Source organism: Phacochoerus africanus, chromosome 8, assembly GCF_016906955.1.
Source record: "Phacochoerus africanus isolate WHEZ1 chromosome 8, ROS_Pafr_v1, whole genome shotgun sequence".
Lineage (NCBI taxonomy): Eukaryota > Metazoa > Chordata > Mammalia > Artiodactyla > Suidae > Phacochoerus > Phacochoerus africanus.
The window spans coordinates 33,994,649-34,009,638 of record NC_062551.1 but is presented as its reverse complement, the minus strand read 5'-3'; the positions used below and the strand labels follow the sequence as shown (position 1 = coordinate 34,009,638).

The 14,990-nt window shown below is 51.5% G+C and overlaps 1 protein-coding gene across 2 annotated transcripts in view; it reads left to right on the top strand.

Annotated features, from left to right (window-relative positions):
* Nucleotides 1–3,746: 3,746 nt before the first annotated feature.
* Nucleotides 3,747–14,990, top strand: part of NOD2 (nucleotide binding oligomerization domain containing 2) — a 40,199-nt gene continuing 28,955 nt past the window's right edge. For both annotated transcript variants that reach the window (XM_047791819.1, XM_047791818.1), the window contains exons 1-3: nt 3,747–3,810; nt 10,145–10,611; nt 13,154–13,259. In XM_047791819.1, coding sequence (XP_047647775.1) covers nt 10,153–10,611; nt 13,154–13,259 — 565 coding nt within the window. In that variant the 5' untranslated portion in view covers nt 3,747–3,810; nt 10,145–10,152. The remainder of the gene's footprint in view (nt 3,811–10,144; nt 10,612–13,153; nt 13,260–14,990) is intronic.

Sequence of the window (14,990 nt, the reverse complement as noted above, 5' to 3'; positions counted from 1 at the left end):
TGTCCCCAGGATCCACCGCAGTGCCTGCCACCTAGTGGTTGCTCAGTAACTGTGAATGAATGAATGAGTGGGCGAAGGCAGAACCATGGAGATGGGGCTGAGGTTCACTGTGTGACCCGGCAGGCCACTTGGCTCTCTGAATGTCAGTTTCTCCCAGTGCAACATGAGATTAAATTAAAGATCCTCCCAGCACCAAAGCATTCCACATTGGGCAAATGACTGAATACTGTAAACGACCCCTCACTGCAGTTCCCCGTGTCTGGCAAGCTTGGGACTCCAAGACCAACACACCTCTGTTGAGAAATTCAACAAGAAATGGTTGACCACATGTCTGGCAAAGAAAACTCAAACAGGTAAAGTGTTTGTTTATAGGTAATTTAAAATTTTGTCAAAGGAATTCCCGTCCTGGCGCAGTGGTTAAAGCATCCGACTAGGAACCATGAAGTTGCGGGTTCAATCCTTGGCCTCGCTCAGGGGATGAAGGATCCGGTGTTGCTGTGAGCTGTGGTGTAGGTCGCAGACTCGGCTCGGATCCCACGTTGCTGTGGCTGTGTCGTAGGCCAGCGGCTACAGCTCCAATTAGACCCCTAGGCTGGGAACCTCCATGTGCCATGGGAGTGCCCCTACCAAAGGCAAAAAGACAAATAATAATAATAATAAATGCAAAATAAAATTTGGTCATGGCAATCTTGTTTTTCCACAGCCTTTAAAAAAATCTCGGGAGTACTTGTTGTGGCTCATCGGGTTAAGAACCCGACTAGTGCCCATGAGGGTGCAGATATGATTCCTGGCCTTGCCCAGTGGGTTAAGGATCTGGCGTTGTCGTGAGCTGTGGTGTAGGCCAACAGCTGCAGCTCGACGCCTAGCTTGGGAACTTCCATATGCTGCAAGTATAGCCCTAAAAAAAGCAATAATAATAATGTTAAAAATTTTTTTAAATCTCAAAAGTTCTTAATGCTGCAGAGTTTTAATATCAAGGTCACAGATAGAGTGTGGTGCAGGGCACTGCTGTGGACCTGCTGAAACATAGCGGGGGAACCGGGGTGCGGGCCTGGGTCTACACTGCAGGCTGAGGAAACACCTCAGCCCCTCCTGGGCTTCACACAAGCTCAGGACTGTCAGTCCTTCTGATGTGTGTAAGGATCCATGGAGATGCATGTGCTAATATGTGAAGAAAATCTAATTTTCATTATCAGCGAACATAAACATCTTGTTTCTGGGAGATCGGTTCGTTTAGGTGACCGCTTCAACGAGTTTGATGGGAGTTGAGGGCCATCACTGTATACCGTCTGAAGCACAGAGCACCTCCAGAGGGCAGGAGTGAGGCTGAAATCCAGCCCTCTCTGCTTTTCCAAGTTGGCTTCTATGTCCAGGCAGGTAAAGGGGATGCTTTTTCTAACCCGAAAAGAAGGGTGATGATGGAGGATTGAGGAACTGTTTTTCTTTTGCTCATTGGGTTAAGGATCTGGTGTTGCTGTGAGCTGTGGTGTAGGTTGCAGATGCGGCTTGGATCCCGCGTTGCTTGGGTCTGGCGTAGGCCGGTGGCTACCGCTCCAATTAGATCCCTGGCCTGGGAACCTCCATATGACGCTGGAGTGGCCCAAGAAATGGCAAAAAGACCAAAAAAAAAAAAGTGGGGACAAAGGGTGGTACCTATTCCATAAAGATGTTGTAAGGATTATGTGATGGATGGGAGTGCCGTGCCTGGAATATTACTGTGCTCAGTAAATAACATTCCTGAGAGGTCCCATAGTGGCTCAGAGGTAACAAAGCCAACTAGTATCCATGAGGATGTGGGTTCGATCCCTGGCCTCGCTCAGTGGTTTAAGGATCTGGCGTTGCCATGAACTGTGGTGCAGGTCACAGATGTGGCTTGGATCTGGCGTGGCTGTGGCTGTGGTGTAGGCCAGCAGCTGCAGCTCTGACTGGACCCCAAGCCTGGGAACTTCCCTCTGCCACAGGTACGGCCCTAAAAACCTAAATAAATAAATAAAATCCCTATCATAGAGTGTTTAGTACTTCCTAGGTGCCAAATTCTTTATATGTATTCCTCATGACAAGATCTAAGTGGATTGTCATCACCTCTTAGCTGTCAGGGAAACTGAGGTCAAGGTTAAATAACTGGCCCAAAGGCATCGAGAGCTGGGAATCAAATCCAGGCTCACTTGAGTTTGAAGTCTATGCTTTTCAACCTATTGTCTCCTACTGGAGCCCAGAGTGAGCAAAGCACAGAGGCGGTAGGACCAAGAGCTCCAAGGCTGCTGGTGCATCACATGTTCATTCGTTTGGGCCTGTTTGTGGACAGCTTTGGACACTGGTGGCTGCTTGGAGAAGGAGACCAGCGTGGAGATGCTGGTCAGGGCGAGGCTGGGGTGGAAGAGACGCTAGTTGGAAAAGTAGGGTTGGCTGGGAGCTCTTACCATAACCTAGGTGAGAGATGACCGTGATTTGGACTCAGGTAGGAATGGTGGCGTCAATAAGAAATGGTCATGTTATGGATATATTTTGAAGGTCAAGTTGACGAATTTGCTCCCAGCTTGGGTGTGGGGTATGAGAGGAAGTAAGTTGGTTAAGTTTTTCCTGGTTCAGTTGCTCTGTCACTTTTCTTAAGTAATCTGCTATGACTGGGGATTTAAGAGGCTTCTAGCTTTTTGCTGTTAAGATGGGGGTGAACATCCTTGTAGACAGATCTATGCGCCATCTGGAATGATTTTCCTGGGGTAGGTTCAGTTCTTCTAGTGTGGCATTTCCCAGCCTCAGCCGACTGTGCACTACCTGTGCGGGTATTTACCTGGAGGCAGTGTGGGGTAGTGGTTTGAGCATGAACTTTGGAGTCAGACATGTGGAGGCAAATACATCTCAGCTCCGCTGTCACTACTTGGATAGATTAGGAAACTTTTCTTTGCCCCAGTTTCTTCCTCAGTGAATTAGGGTATTGATAATCAATACCCCGTGGGTAGGATTAACAGAGTTATGGTCTGTAAACCCTGGCACATAGTAAACACTATGCCAATGTCAGTTCTTTCCCTTGAAAATGACTTCACATCTAAAAATTTCCAAGTACAAATGTTTTAAAAGGAGCGTTTACGTTAATACTGTCCATGAACAACCAGCGATCACTTGCTGGGAAGAATAAGAAATCGTAAAAGAAAGCGAATTTAATGTAATCAAACGATGCTAGTAAATTCTAGTTAGATATCGTGGCAGACCCAAGTCGACTAGGTAGTGTTAAAGAGACCTTCAAACCCTATTAGCACTAAACTAGGATGGCTTGTCTCAACTTAGAAGAACAGAAAGAAAAATAAGGAACTTTAAATGCCCTGTCCACTGTTACCTAACATGAAAACATCACACTGAGCAAAACTGTCCTGGGACTTCACAATATTAAGGCTTTAGGTCATTATGGACTTACCCTTAAAGGGTGCGGCGCATGGATTCATACTGACCTCAACAGCTTTCCTAGATTTTCAATTCAGAGGGTGTGTGTGTGTGTGTGTGTGTGTGTGTGTGTGTGTGTGTGTGTGAGAGAGAGAGAGAGAGAATGTGTGTGTTTGTGTACGTATGTCCCCGATTCTCTCCGGTTGAGAGGTGGCCCAGGAAGAGGGACACACATGCCCAGATTAGACAGCACAGGCTGGCAGCGCCCAGGCGGCGAGCCATCTGCCTGGGAAGCGCGGGGGAGAGGGGGGCGGCGGGGCAGGGGAAGGGGCGGGGCACGGAGGGGGCGGGGCCGAGCGCCGCGCGTTCCGGGCAGGAGCTGAGCCCCGGGAGTCGCGGCTCCCACTGCGCGGAGGATTCCGGGTGCCCGGGGTGAGTGCTCTTGAGCCCAGCGCGAGGGCCACGGGGAGACGGGGGCGCCGCCGCGAACCCCTCCTCCTGGACTGGGACAGCTGGTTTCCGAGCCGTCGGGCCCCCGGGCTCAGGGAGGGGTTGCCTCGGTTTCCCCTTCAGGAGTCCGGGGTCCAGGTAGAAGGCGGAAGGAATGGGGCGTCTCGAGGTTGGGAAGCCTCCTGACGGGCTGTAATTGTAAAAGATGAGGGGCTTGGGGACTTGCAGGAGCCTCTGAGGTCCGGAGAGAGGCTGTGATTTGGGGATAGAGCTGGGTGGGGGAGGGGCGCGGAGAAGGTGCGGGATGAAGTTGGGAGGCTCCTGGGTAGCTGGGAAATGAGGAGGCCGAGCTTCAGATCTGAGCAGGGCTGCTCTGTCCAGGCCCCTCCTCTCTCCCTCAGTTTCCCCATTTTTATCTTGCTTGTGAATGGGCCGGTGTGAATGGATGCTCTCTAACCCTGCCTCTGGCCTCGCCACTCTCCTGGGAGTCTCCTGCCTCCTCCTCCCCGCTGATGGTTGTGGAGACCCCTGCTTATCTGCATCTCATCCCTGCCCAGACAGGACCCCACCAGGGGCCGCCAGTCACAGCCTCTGTGCTGTTGGTTCAAGCTGGTCCTACTTGCTTGGCAACAAACTACACAGCCTCCCCCTTCCCCTCAAGAGGGCATCCCAGGGCTGGACCCTTGCCTCTGAGTCTGCTCTTACTTCTCTGCCTCTTTCTGGACTCTTAGGCTTCTCCCTGTGATGGCCTCTATCTCCCCGTGGGCTGCTCCCTGGCCATGGGACCCTCGTTTGGTAGAAGGGAGAAGCCTGCTGTGTCCCCCATCCCCTGACTCCTTCTTGGTGACACTTCCATTGCTTCTGCTCTCCTGTTCCCATCACTCTGCCCCTAAGTTTTTTGGTGACACTCATCTCCTTAGCTAATCTGCATGCTAGGATCTGAGGCAGGAAGTAACCCATTTAGCCCCTTGACCTCCCACCCAGTGCAAGATCCCTCTCTGCTGCATACACTCCGAGACAAGGAGCTCATTACTTAGAAAGCACTGTTCAGTGTCCTGCAGCTCTCCCTTCCTTTAGTCCAAATCTGTGGCTTGCAGATTCCACCCTTCGGGTCCACTTCTGCCTCCCAGAACCATGCAGAGTAAATTCAATCTTTTATTCATTCACACATCTTTATCAGTGTCCTGGAGGAGACGCTAGGGCTATAGCAATGAAAAAATCAAACAAAATTCCCTGCCCTCGTGGGGTTCGTGTTCTAGAAAGGAGTCAGACACCAGTCTAATAAGTAAATACGTGAAACAGGGAGCAAGACGTGCTTGGGAAAAAATAAAGCAGGCAAGGGGAATGAAGCGTTGGGCTGGTATTGCGATTTTGTGTAACTTAGGGAGAACCTCTCTGAGATGGTGACAAAGGAGCAAAACCTTGAAAGAGGTGAGGGGGAGCTATGTGAATATCTGGAGGGGAAGACAACGCACCCACAGAGGGAAGAGTATGTGCAGAGGCCCTCAGGCAGAAGCATGACAGGTGGGAGCAGGTCTGGCTTGTTCTAGGAGCAAGGCCAGTGTGGCTGGAGCAGGGTGGCTGAGGAGCCATTGGGGGATTAGTAGGAAATGAGTGCAGAGGGATGAGAGGTGGGAAGTTGGGGGTCCATTGCCTGCGGCTTTGAAGGCCACTGCCAGGGCTTCGGTTTTCACTCTAAGTGCAGTGGGAGTCCCTTTGAGTGGAGGTGCCACCTGCCCTGACCTAAGGGTTAGCAGGTTCATCTGACTTGTGGGCAGGAGAGAGACTGTAGGAAAGTATAGGCAGGAGGGTGGGCCTGGGGGGGTGGGACCACTGAGGGGACCACTGTTGTCATTCTGGGAGAGGCCTGGGGCTCGTACCCATGATATAGAGGTGATGAAAAAATAATTGATTTTCAGATTTGGCTTATATTTTGAAGGTAGGGGGCAGTAGGATTTGGGATGGGAGAGAAAGGTGGAGTCTAAAAGGACTTGGAGGTTTGGGGCCTGAGCATCTGGACACTTAGAGCTGCCATTGGCCGAGAGGGGAGCTGTTTGGGGGAAGCTCTAGAGTTTGGTTTTGTGCTTGTGACGTTTGAGATGCCCGTTGCGCCTCCAAGTAATAATGTCCATTAGGCAGTTGGAAAAGTTTAGTAGGGTGGTTGGAGCTGGAAAGAAAATCGGGGCGGAGGCTGGGGCATCCTCACCGTGGAACCGATGTCTGAAGCCATGAGAGCAGGGAAGTGCACTTAGGGAGAGAGAGATACAGAGAGAAGAGGTTCCATCGGGGAGTTTAGGGACTCCTAGTATTAGGAACCAGCCAAGGAGACAGCTAGTGAGATGGGGGGCGCGGGGTGGGGGGGGGAAGGGGGGGAAACAGTGCTGGAATGTTCTGGAGGGCAGTGAGGAAGGTGCTTCAGGGAGGAGAAGAGAAGTGATTACAACAGATGCCTTTGGCACAGCCAGCAGGGTTGTCCAGCAACCTGGGGGGCACAGATGACCAGGACAAAAGCAGTTGGGGGTTAAGGGGGACATAGCTGGAGGGGCTGGGGGGGAGAACTTGAGGATAGCCCTGCAGACAACCTCTGAGGGGTCCTGCTGCGAAGGGGGCGGAGAGATGGGGTTGGATGGTGAAATTACGGTAAGTTGGTAAGTTGGTAAGTCGGTGTGCTGGTGAGAACTGCCCTCCCAGAAGGAAGCTGGCTGAAGGCCACGAGAATGGAGAATGGACTCAGGAAGTGAGTCTGGTGGCCCCCGGGAGGCCTGGCACCAGCTGAGAGCCAGGACCGTTCAGAAGCTCAGCTTCCCAGCAGGCTGAGATTTCAGCACTTAAGCAAATCATCTGGCTCAGGATTCTGGAGAAACCAGACTGACTGTGTCTCGAGAGGGAGGGAGGTGTCAGGACCTGACCTGGCTTGGGGATGGGGATGCAGGGGGCGGTGGGAGGGCGTGTGAGTTGCTCCTTCCACTTGACCCTCTGTTTCTGCCAGGAAGGGCCCCTTTCTTGACACAGACCTAACCTTCCTTGAGGAAAGACTAATGACTCCAAAGTGGCAGTAACTGAGAAGAAGTGATGGAGAGAGGCTGATTTACTTAGTCTGAAGGGGGCAGTGTGAGCAGGGAATAAAGGGGCAAGAGGCAGGATTTTAGGAACTGTTTTTAGGAATAGGTGATGAATGGGCATCTGTTTTCTCTCCTTCCCAATGTAAACGGCAGCAGGAAAAACTTCAGTGAGCCATAAGGAGGAACTTCCGGAGCTGATTAGTGAGGACAGCAACAAGGCCAGGTCCTTCCCCCTGGATATTTTATTTTATTTTATTTTTTGTCTTTTTGCCATTTCTTGGGTTGCTGCCACGGCATATGGAGGTTCCCAGGCTAGGAATCAAATCGGAGCTGCAGCCACTGGCCTATGCCAGAGCTATAGCAACGCGGGATCCGAGCCACGTCTGCAACCTACACCACAGCTCACGGCAATGCTGGATCCTTAACTCACTGAGTGAGGCCAGGAATTGAACCTGCAAGCTCATGGTTCCTAGTTGGATTCGCTAACCACTGAGCCATGGCGGGAACTCCATCCCCCTGGATATTTTAGATGAGAAAGGACAATGCCTTGTTAGAGACAGAAAGCTGGCCACATTGGTTCTTGGGGACTCTTTTGGCACCAAGATTTCTGGAAGAAGACCGGGACAGAGATGGGACTTTACAGCTGTTGGTGGGAGGACAGAGGGCCAAGCTTTCTGGCTGGAGCCTGCCTCTTTCTCCCGGTACCTGGGCATCACTGCTTGGATATGTGTGGCTCCTGCAGCCATTGGCTGACCCAGATTCCGTGTGTTTAGGAAGGGCCCCTGCTTACTCGTAGCTTGTCCCCCTGTGGGCCAGCCTCTCTATGGGTGAGTCCAAGACCTTCAGGCTCGGTGGTTTCTCTCGGTATAGATAATGGAGGCAGAAGGCTTGGTGCCCGAACTGCTGAGAATTACGTAGTTCTGCACAGCTGGTTGGCCAACTCTGACTTCTGCCCATCTCTTTGGGGTTTCCCCAGGAGAGAGGTGGAGTCTGTGGACAAATCTAGAGCTGCCAGTCCCATGCCACTCAGCCTTGCCTTCCTGCTCAAGGTCTGCCTGCCGATGACTTGACCGTGCCTGCTCCACCAGGCCTAATGACTTTGATGGGGAAGAGGGTGGTCCAGGCTCTCCGGATGCAGCGGAGAGAACACCTGTCTGTCCTCGGGCATCCTCTGGGCGAGAGGGGCAGGCCACACCCTACCTCATCTTAACTCTCCAAATTCTTTAATTCCTGGCTACATACCTGCACCCCAGGCATTGGGTCAGGGGGAGAGCATTGACCCCGTTTCTGGACTGTTTCTCAAGGAGCGTGGGTTGTTCTTTTTCCCCAGGACCTGGGCAGGGCTGGCGATGGGGCTGGTGTTTCCAACAGCTGAGACCCACTCCAGGGTCAAGCCCAGAGCTCCTCCTACTCCTTCCTTCGCTCCTCTCCCCTCCCCCCACCTCTACTGTCTCGAGTCCTCAGCTTGACATTGGGCGCAGGGCAGAGGTCTGCGTGGCCAGAGAGCTCACGTACTTTTTGGTTTATGGTGGTCTCTGCACTGGGGATGCCCTCCCTCCCAAGCTGCCAGACATGCGGGTAACCTCGCTGCCTCAGTTTCCCCATCTGGCCAGCAGCAGGCTTCCAGCCTCAGTGCTGCCAGCATGCTGAGCCCAAGATTTCTCCTTTCCCTTCCTCTGGCTGGCAGAGGACGACAGGTGCAGAATGTTCCAGCCCCACCCTTCCCACGGTGGATTCTTGATTCATGAACCTTCCCACCATTGCCAAGCTTCGGGATGCCAGGCTGAGTAAAACCTGGGCTTCCACTGGGGCCGAGAAGGGAGTTAGACACATAAACAACCAATAGGAAAGTCGCAGATGCTCCAAGCCTCTTGGCGCCTGCTCCCTTGAGTATCTGCTAAGGTCCCTGTTTTGTGGAAAGGAGCTGGTGTTCCTCCTCTTCTCCCATGCCTGTGCCCTTTCACTTTCACTCTCTGTGGGCACCGCACCAGCCCACATCCCTGGACTCCGTGACGGTTGCTGAAGGGACCCTGCTGAGAGATTTTCTCTGCTGCACGGGGACCCTCCCAGGGCTTGAAGCCCCATGAGGTCGCTTCCCCACAGACTCCCAGAATCCGGAGTCTGAAGGCTGAGTCCAGAGCAAGCCATTGCCAGAGGTGACCATGCATTGTGGGTGAAGGGAGCGAGTGGGGGTAGAGGGAGCCGAGGGCCTGGGTGTTTAGGAGGCGGGCAGCGAACTGGGGTCAGTGCACCCATAACCTCTGAAACTTAGTTTGTACCGTGAGTTCCTTTCTTTCTTTTTCTTTCTTTCTTTCTTTGGGCTGTACCCGTGGCCTAGGGAGGTTCCCAGGCTAGGGGTCTAAGCAGAGCTGTAGCTGCCGGCCAACACCACAGCCACAGCAACGCCAGATCCAAGCCATGCCTGCAACCTGCACCCCAGCTCACGGCAATGCCAGATCCTTAACCCACTGAGCGAGGCCAGGGATTGAACCCACAATCTCATAGTTCCTAGTTGGATTCGTTTCCGCTGCGCCACCATGGGAACTCCTGGGTGGGGATTTTTATAGCTATGTTCTGGGTCTGCCCCTCAGGGTAGCAGTGGGTTACCCACACAGGCATGGGCTGGGGCTCCCATGGGCAAGCCCAATAGAAGAGAATTAAAGACATGCCTTCTGGAGTTGCCCTGCTTGGTTGCTAGCTCTGCCTCACCTCGTTTTGAACCCTGGTACAAGTCACGGAGCCTCTCTGTGCCTCTATACAATGGTGCTGATCCCAGTGCCAACTTCAGAGTGGTTGGGAGGGTTAATGAAAGCACTGAGAAGGGCGCCTGGCACATAGTATGTGGTTAATAACGTCAATATTGAAGAGAGAGAGCCGCGGGAACCTGAATCCGTGTGAGCGGCTTCAAAGAGGATTCATTCATTCCCTACACCCTTGGGAGACACTGCTCCTAATATTAGCTCAAGCCCTTTTGAACGTCTTAAACCAGGGGTGAAGCATGGATGTGGGAGCCAGGGGCTTTGATTTACCTCCTGGCTGCTTCAGACCCTCTGTGGGACCTCGAGCCAGTTTCTTGCCTTCTCGGGGCCTCAGTTTGTGCCCATCCGTGCAAAGGGGGAGCTTGGGTTGGTAACGTCTAAGGGCAGAACAAAGGTGGCTTGGACTCAGGGTGGGGCTGATTACCTCTCTGTTGTCTCTCCCCTTCCGCCCCCATCTCCTGAGAAGCCCTGCACTGACCTCATTCTCCTTCCCAGATTGTGAAATGTGTGCCCAGGAGGCTTTCCAGGCACAGAGGAGCCAGCTGGTGGAGCTCCTGGTCTCAGGGTCCCTCGAGGGCTTCGAGAGCATTCTGGACTGGCTGCTGTCCTGGGACGTCCTCTCCTGGGAAGACTACGAGGGCCTCAGCCTCCTGGGCCAGCCCCTCTCCCACTTGGCCAGGCGCCTCCTGGACACTGTCTGGAGTAAGGGTACTTGGGGCTGTGAGCAGCTCGTGGCCGCTGTGCGGGAGGCCCAGGCCGACAGCCAGCCCCCCGAACTTCCTGGCTGCTGGAACCCCCACTCACCCCACCCAGCCCGTGACCTGCAGAGTCACCGGCCAGCCGTTGTCAGAAGACTCTACAGTCACATGGACAGCGTGTTGGAGCGGACGCAGGAGCAGGGTTTCATCAGCCGGTATGAATGTGATGAAATCAGGCGACCCATCTTCACGTCATGCCAGCGGGTAAGACACTTCCTCTGGGCGCATCAGAATTCACAGGAAAAGCTGTGAAATCAAGTTTCAGTTGAAACTCTCCATCCTTAAGCAGTCCCCTCTCAGATGCCTCATCAGTGAGATCCTTGAGAATTCAGCGAGGGGAGCTGTGTACCTCTTAGTACCAGGTCTAGCTTAGAGTAAGCTTTCATTAATGCTACTGTGGGCTACTGGCAGTTCGCAGTGTTATTCCGTGCTTGTACACTTTCACTGCCGTCTGCTTTAAATTAACAACTCAACAGATCATAAACAGTCATTAAATTAAATCTGTGTTTAATAACGAATATAGCACACTATGGACTAATAGAATTTAAATGCCCACATAGGGTCTTTTTTTTCTTTTTTTTTCTTTCTTTTTTTTTTTTTTTTTTGCTTTTTAGGTCCACGCCCGTGGTATATGGAGTTTCCCAGGTTAGGGGTTGAATGGGAGCTCCAGCTGCCGGCCTACACCAGAGCCACAGTAATGCAGGATCCTAGCTGTGTCTGCGACCTACACCCCAGCTCACGGCAACGCCAGATCCTTAACCCACTGAGCGAAGCCAGGGATCAAACCTGCAACCTTAGGGTTCCTAGTCGGATTTATTTCCGCTGCACTACGATGGGAACTCCCAAGGACTTCTTACATTAAATTGCATTAGCTTGTAGACATTCAGAGTTGGCATATAACTACCTCGAAAGATGCTATTCCGAGAGTTCCCACCATGGCGCAATGGAATCGGCTGTGTCTTTGGAGCCCTGGGATGCAGGTTCAATCCTCAGACTAACACAGTGGGTTAGGATCCGGTGTTGCCACAGTGCAGCAGAGGTCACAACTGCAGCTTGGATCCATATACCTTGGGGTGCCCAAAAAAATAAAGATGCCTTTCTATGAGTTCTCTAGTGGCTTGGTGGTTAAGGATTCAGCATTGTCACTGCAGTGGCTCGGGTTCGATCCTTGGCCCAGGAACTTCTGTATGGCTGCCGTGGTTGTGGTCTAAATAAATAAATAAACATGCCATTCTACAAGAACAGAAAGTTATCTTTTCAGTATTTTTGAAACCCTTTGTTTTATTTTCCCCCAAAGGTGAACATCAGGCAGGCCTCCTGTGTTGCAGAACCATCACTAACATCCCACTTTATGGATTGGGAAACTGAGTCCCAGAAAAGTGGTTTGAAAAAGCTCACAGTAGTTGGAGTTCCCATCGTGGTGCATTGGAAATGAATCCATCTAGGAACCATGAGGTTGTGGGTTTGATCCCTGGCTCCACTCAGCAAGTTAAAGATCTGGCATTACCGTGAGCTGTGGTGTAGGTTGCAGACAGGACTCGGATCTACAATTGCCATGGCTGTGGTGTAGGCCGGCAGCTGTAGCTCCTATTCGACCCCTAGCCTGGAAACCTCCACGTGCCTCGGGTGCAGCCCTAAGAACAAAAAGTTAAAAAAAAAAAAAAAAGCTCACAGTGCTTAATAAGAGAACCAGTGCTGGATGTAGTGCTTTGACTAATTCATTCATCATCCATTCATTCATTTATTCAACCAGAATCTATTTTGATGCCCACTACATGCCAGGTTCTGACTTCAAGCTTATTGTGCTGAGAGCCTTGTACATAGGAGGCACCTCAAGAAATACTTATTGATGACATACATGAATCATTGAATAAATGAATGAATTTGAATTACATTGTTGGGGGACTTTCTGGTTTTTATTTTTGTCTGTATGGAAGGCCGTTTTAAAAGTGATTCAAGGTGGCTGAGTACCACAGAGCAGACAGGGTGTGGTCCCTTCTCACGAGTGCCCCTGAAACCTGCAGCTGTGCCTGAGTGCCATCTCCCTGAACCTGGCCCCGTGGGGATTACAGAAAACATGTCAGTTATTCTACCTGTTTTGATGTCTTTTGTGATCTGCCGAGGAGGCTCAAATTACCCCACATGGAAAATTACAGGATTGTGCGTATCATCTTTCTTCTTAAAAAAATTAAGGTATAGAAGTTCCCATTGTGGCTCAGCAGAAATGAATCCACCTGGTATCCATGAGGACTCAGGTTTGAACCCTGGCCCTATGCCATGGGTGTGGACCTAAAAAGAAAAAAAAATTAAGGTGCAGTTCATGTACAATATTATGTGCTTGTCACTTTTTTTTTTTTTTTAGGGCTGCAGCGGGGCATATGGAAGTTCCCAGGCCTGGGGTCAACTTGGAGCTGCAGCTGCTGGCCTAGCCACAGCCACAGCAATACCAGATCTGAGCTTCGTCTGTGACCTATGCCACAGCTCATGGAAATGCCGGATCCCCAACCCCCTGAGCGAAGCCAGGGATCGAACCTGCATCCTCATGAATACTAGTTGGAGTCATTTCCGCTGTACACATGGGAACTTCCTGTATTGACTTCTTTAAACACATCTTGTTGATTGGATGCTCTCCTGACCTTTTACTGTGATGGCAGAGAGTGACCCATGGCACTGTAACCAGTATAAGCCTTCCCACACTTCTCCATCCGCCTTTCTGGAAAAATAATGATTTTTGCTTTCCCCGCAGGCAAGAAGGCTCCTCGATCTTGCTGCTGTGAAGGCGAATGGGTTGGCTGCCTTCCTTCTACAGTGTGTTCAGGAATTACCCACCCCAGTGGCCCTGCCTTTTGAAGGTATATACATGTTCTTCTAAGCTCATCAGAAAGGAAAAGAGGAGTTCCCGTCCTGGCTCAGTGGTTAACGCATCCCACTGGGAACCATGAGGTTGGGGGTTTGATCCCTGGCCTCGCTCAGTGAGTTAAGGATCCAGTGTTGCCGTGAGCTGTGGTGTAGGTCGCAGACTCGGCTCGGATCCCACATTGCTGTGGCTGTGACATAGGCCAGTGGCTACAGCTCTGCTTAGACCTCTAGCATGGGAACCTCCGTATGTCTCAGGTGTGGCCCTAGAAAAAGACAAAAAAAAAAAAAAGAAAGAAAAAGAAAGGCTGTTTCAAATTCCTTCGGTTCGTGGTGAAGACCACCAAGAACTCCTGTCAGTTAGAATCCCACTTACTGGCTGTGCAAATCCCCCTAAGACTCACTGTTCTGATTTTGAGGATAATGCCACCACCGTCTCATTGGGCTTTGGGGAGGATTAGCAGGATTCATGCGTGTAGTGTTAGGGTTTGCTTGTACTTCTTCCTACACTGCGGAGTGATCACCAGAGCTACTGAGGACTGAGGGCTAAAGCAGGTGTTCTTTACCAGCCACACTCATGGTCTATTCTGGAAAACTGCAGATACACTTCTTTGTGTGGCCACTCCCATGGCATATGGAAGTTCCCAGGCCAGGGATCTAAGCCGAGCCACAGCAGCGACAAGAGCCCCTACAGTGACATCCCTGGATCCTTAACCTGCTGTGCCACAAGGGAACTCCTGGAAACACTTTTTGATGGCTGGTATCTTTTTTTTTTTTACTCAATGGCTTGTATTACATTTATAGTTTACGATGATCATCACAACCCAATTTTATACCATTTCTATCCCAAACCCTCAGTGGCTGGGATCTCTTGATCTCTGCAGTTTAGCTGCTCACCATCAGAATCCCTGGAGCCAGTGGATTTAGATAACGCCGTGTCTCTCATTTCACCTGGTCACCAACCCAACTCAGGAATGGGAGGGGCTTGGAGATCCCAGGCAGCCTGCCAAGTGCTTTGTTTATCATACCTGCCCTTTTAAGAACCCTGAGAAGGAGGTATTGTTGTCTCCACTTTACAGATGTGGCAACTGGGGCAGGGGGGTTGAGTGACGAGGTAGGGGAGGATGGGTTTGGTTTTATACCATCTGCACCTATCGTTTCTCTTTTTTTGCGGGAGAGGGAAGAGATGATCCATTGTAAAGAGAGGATGCAAACCCAGTGTCTTGTTCTCACTGAAAGCAAAGCTCATTGGCACCAAGGGCCCCTGAACTGTACATGGTGCTGGCAGATGCCTTTATCACCCTGGACCTAGACGCATGGGCAGGGAGCAAGCCTGTGGGAAGGGCACCTGGGAGCCCGTGCTTGGCCCCCTGGGCGTGCATGCCCTTCACCTGAGAACGGAACACAGACGCTGGTGTGTGATGGGCATGCACCGCCCAGAGCATGGTGCTCAGCTTGGCCCTTGGTTAATGTTTGGTGTTGATATCACCAAGCACGGCTGGCTGTCCGTGCCTGGTAATGTTATACCATAGTGCAAGGTTCCCGAAGATGATGCTTCCAAAAGTGATGATTGACATGTATTTGGTTTTTTTGGTTTGTTTTTGTTTTTTAGGGCCACACCTGCAGAATACGGAGATTCCCAGGCTAGGGGTTGAATCGGAGCTACAGCTGCCGGCCTACACCACAGCCACAGCAACTCGGGGTCTGAGCTACATCTGCGACCTACA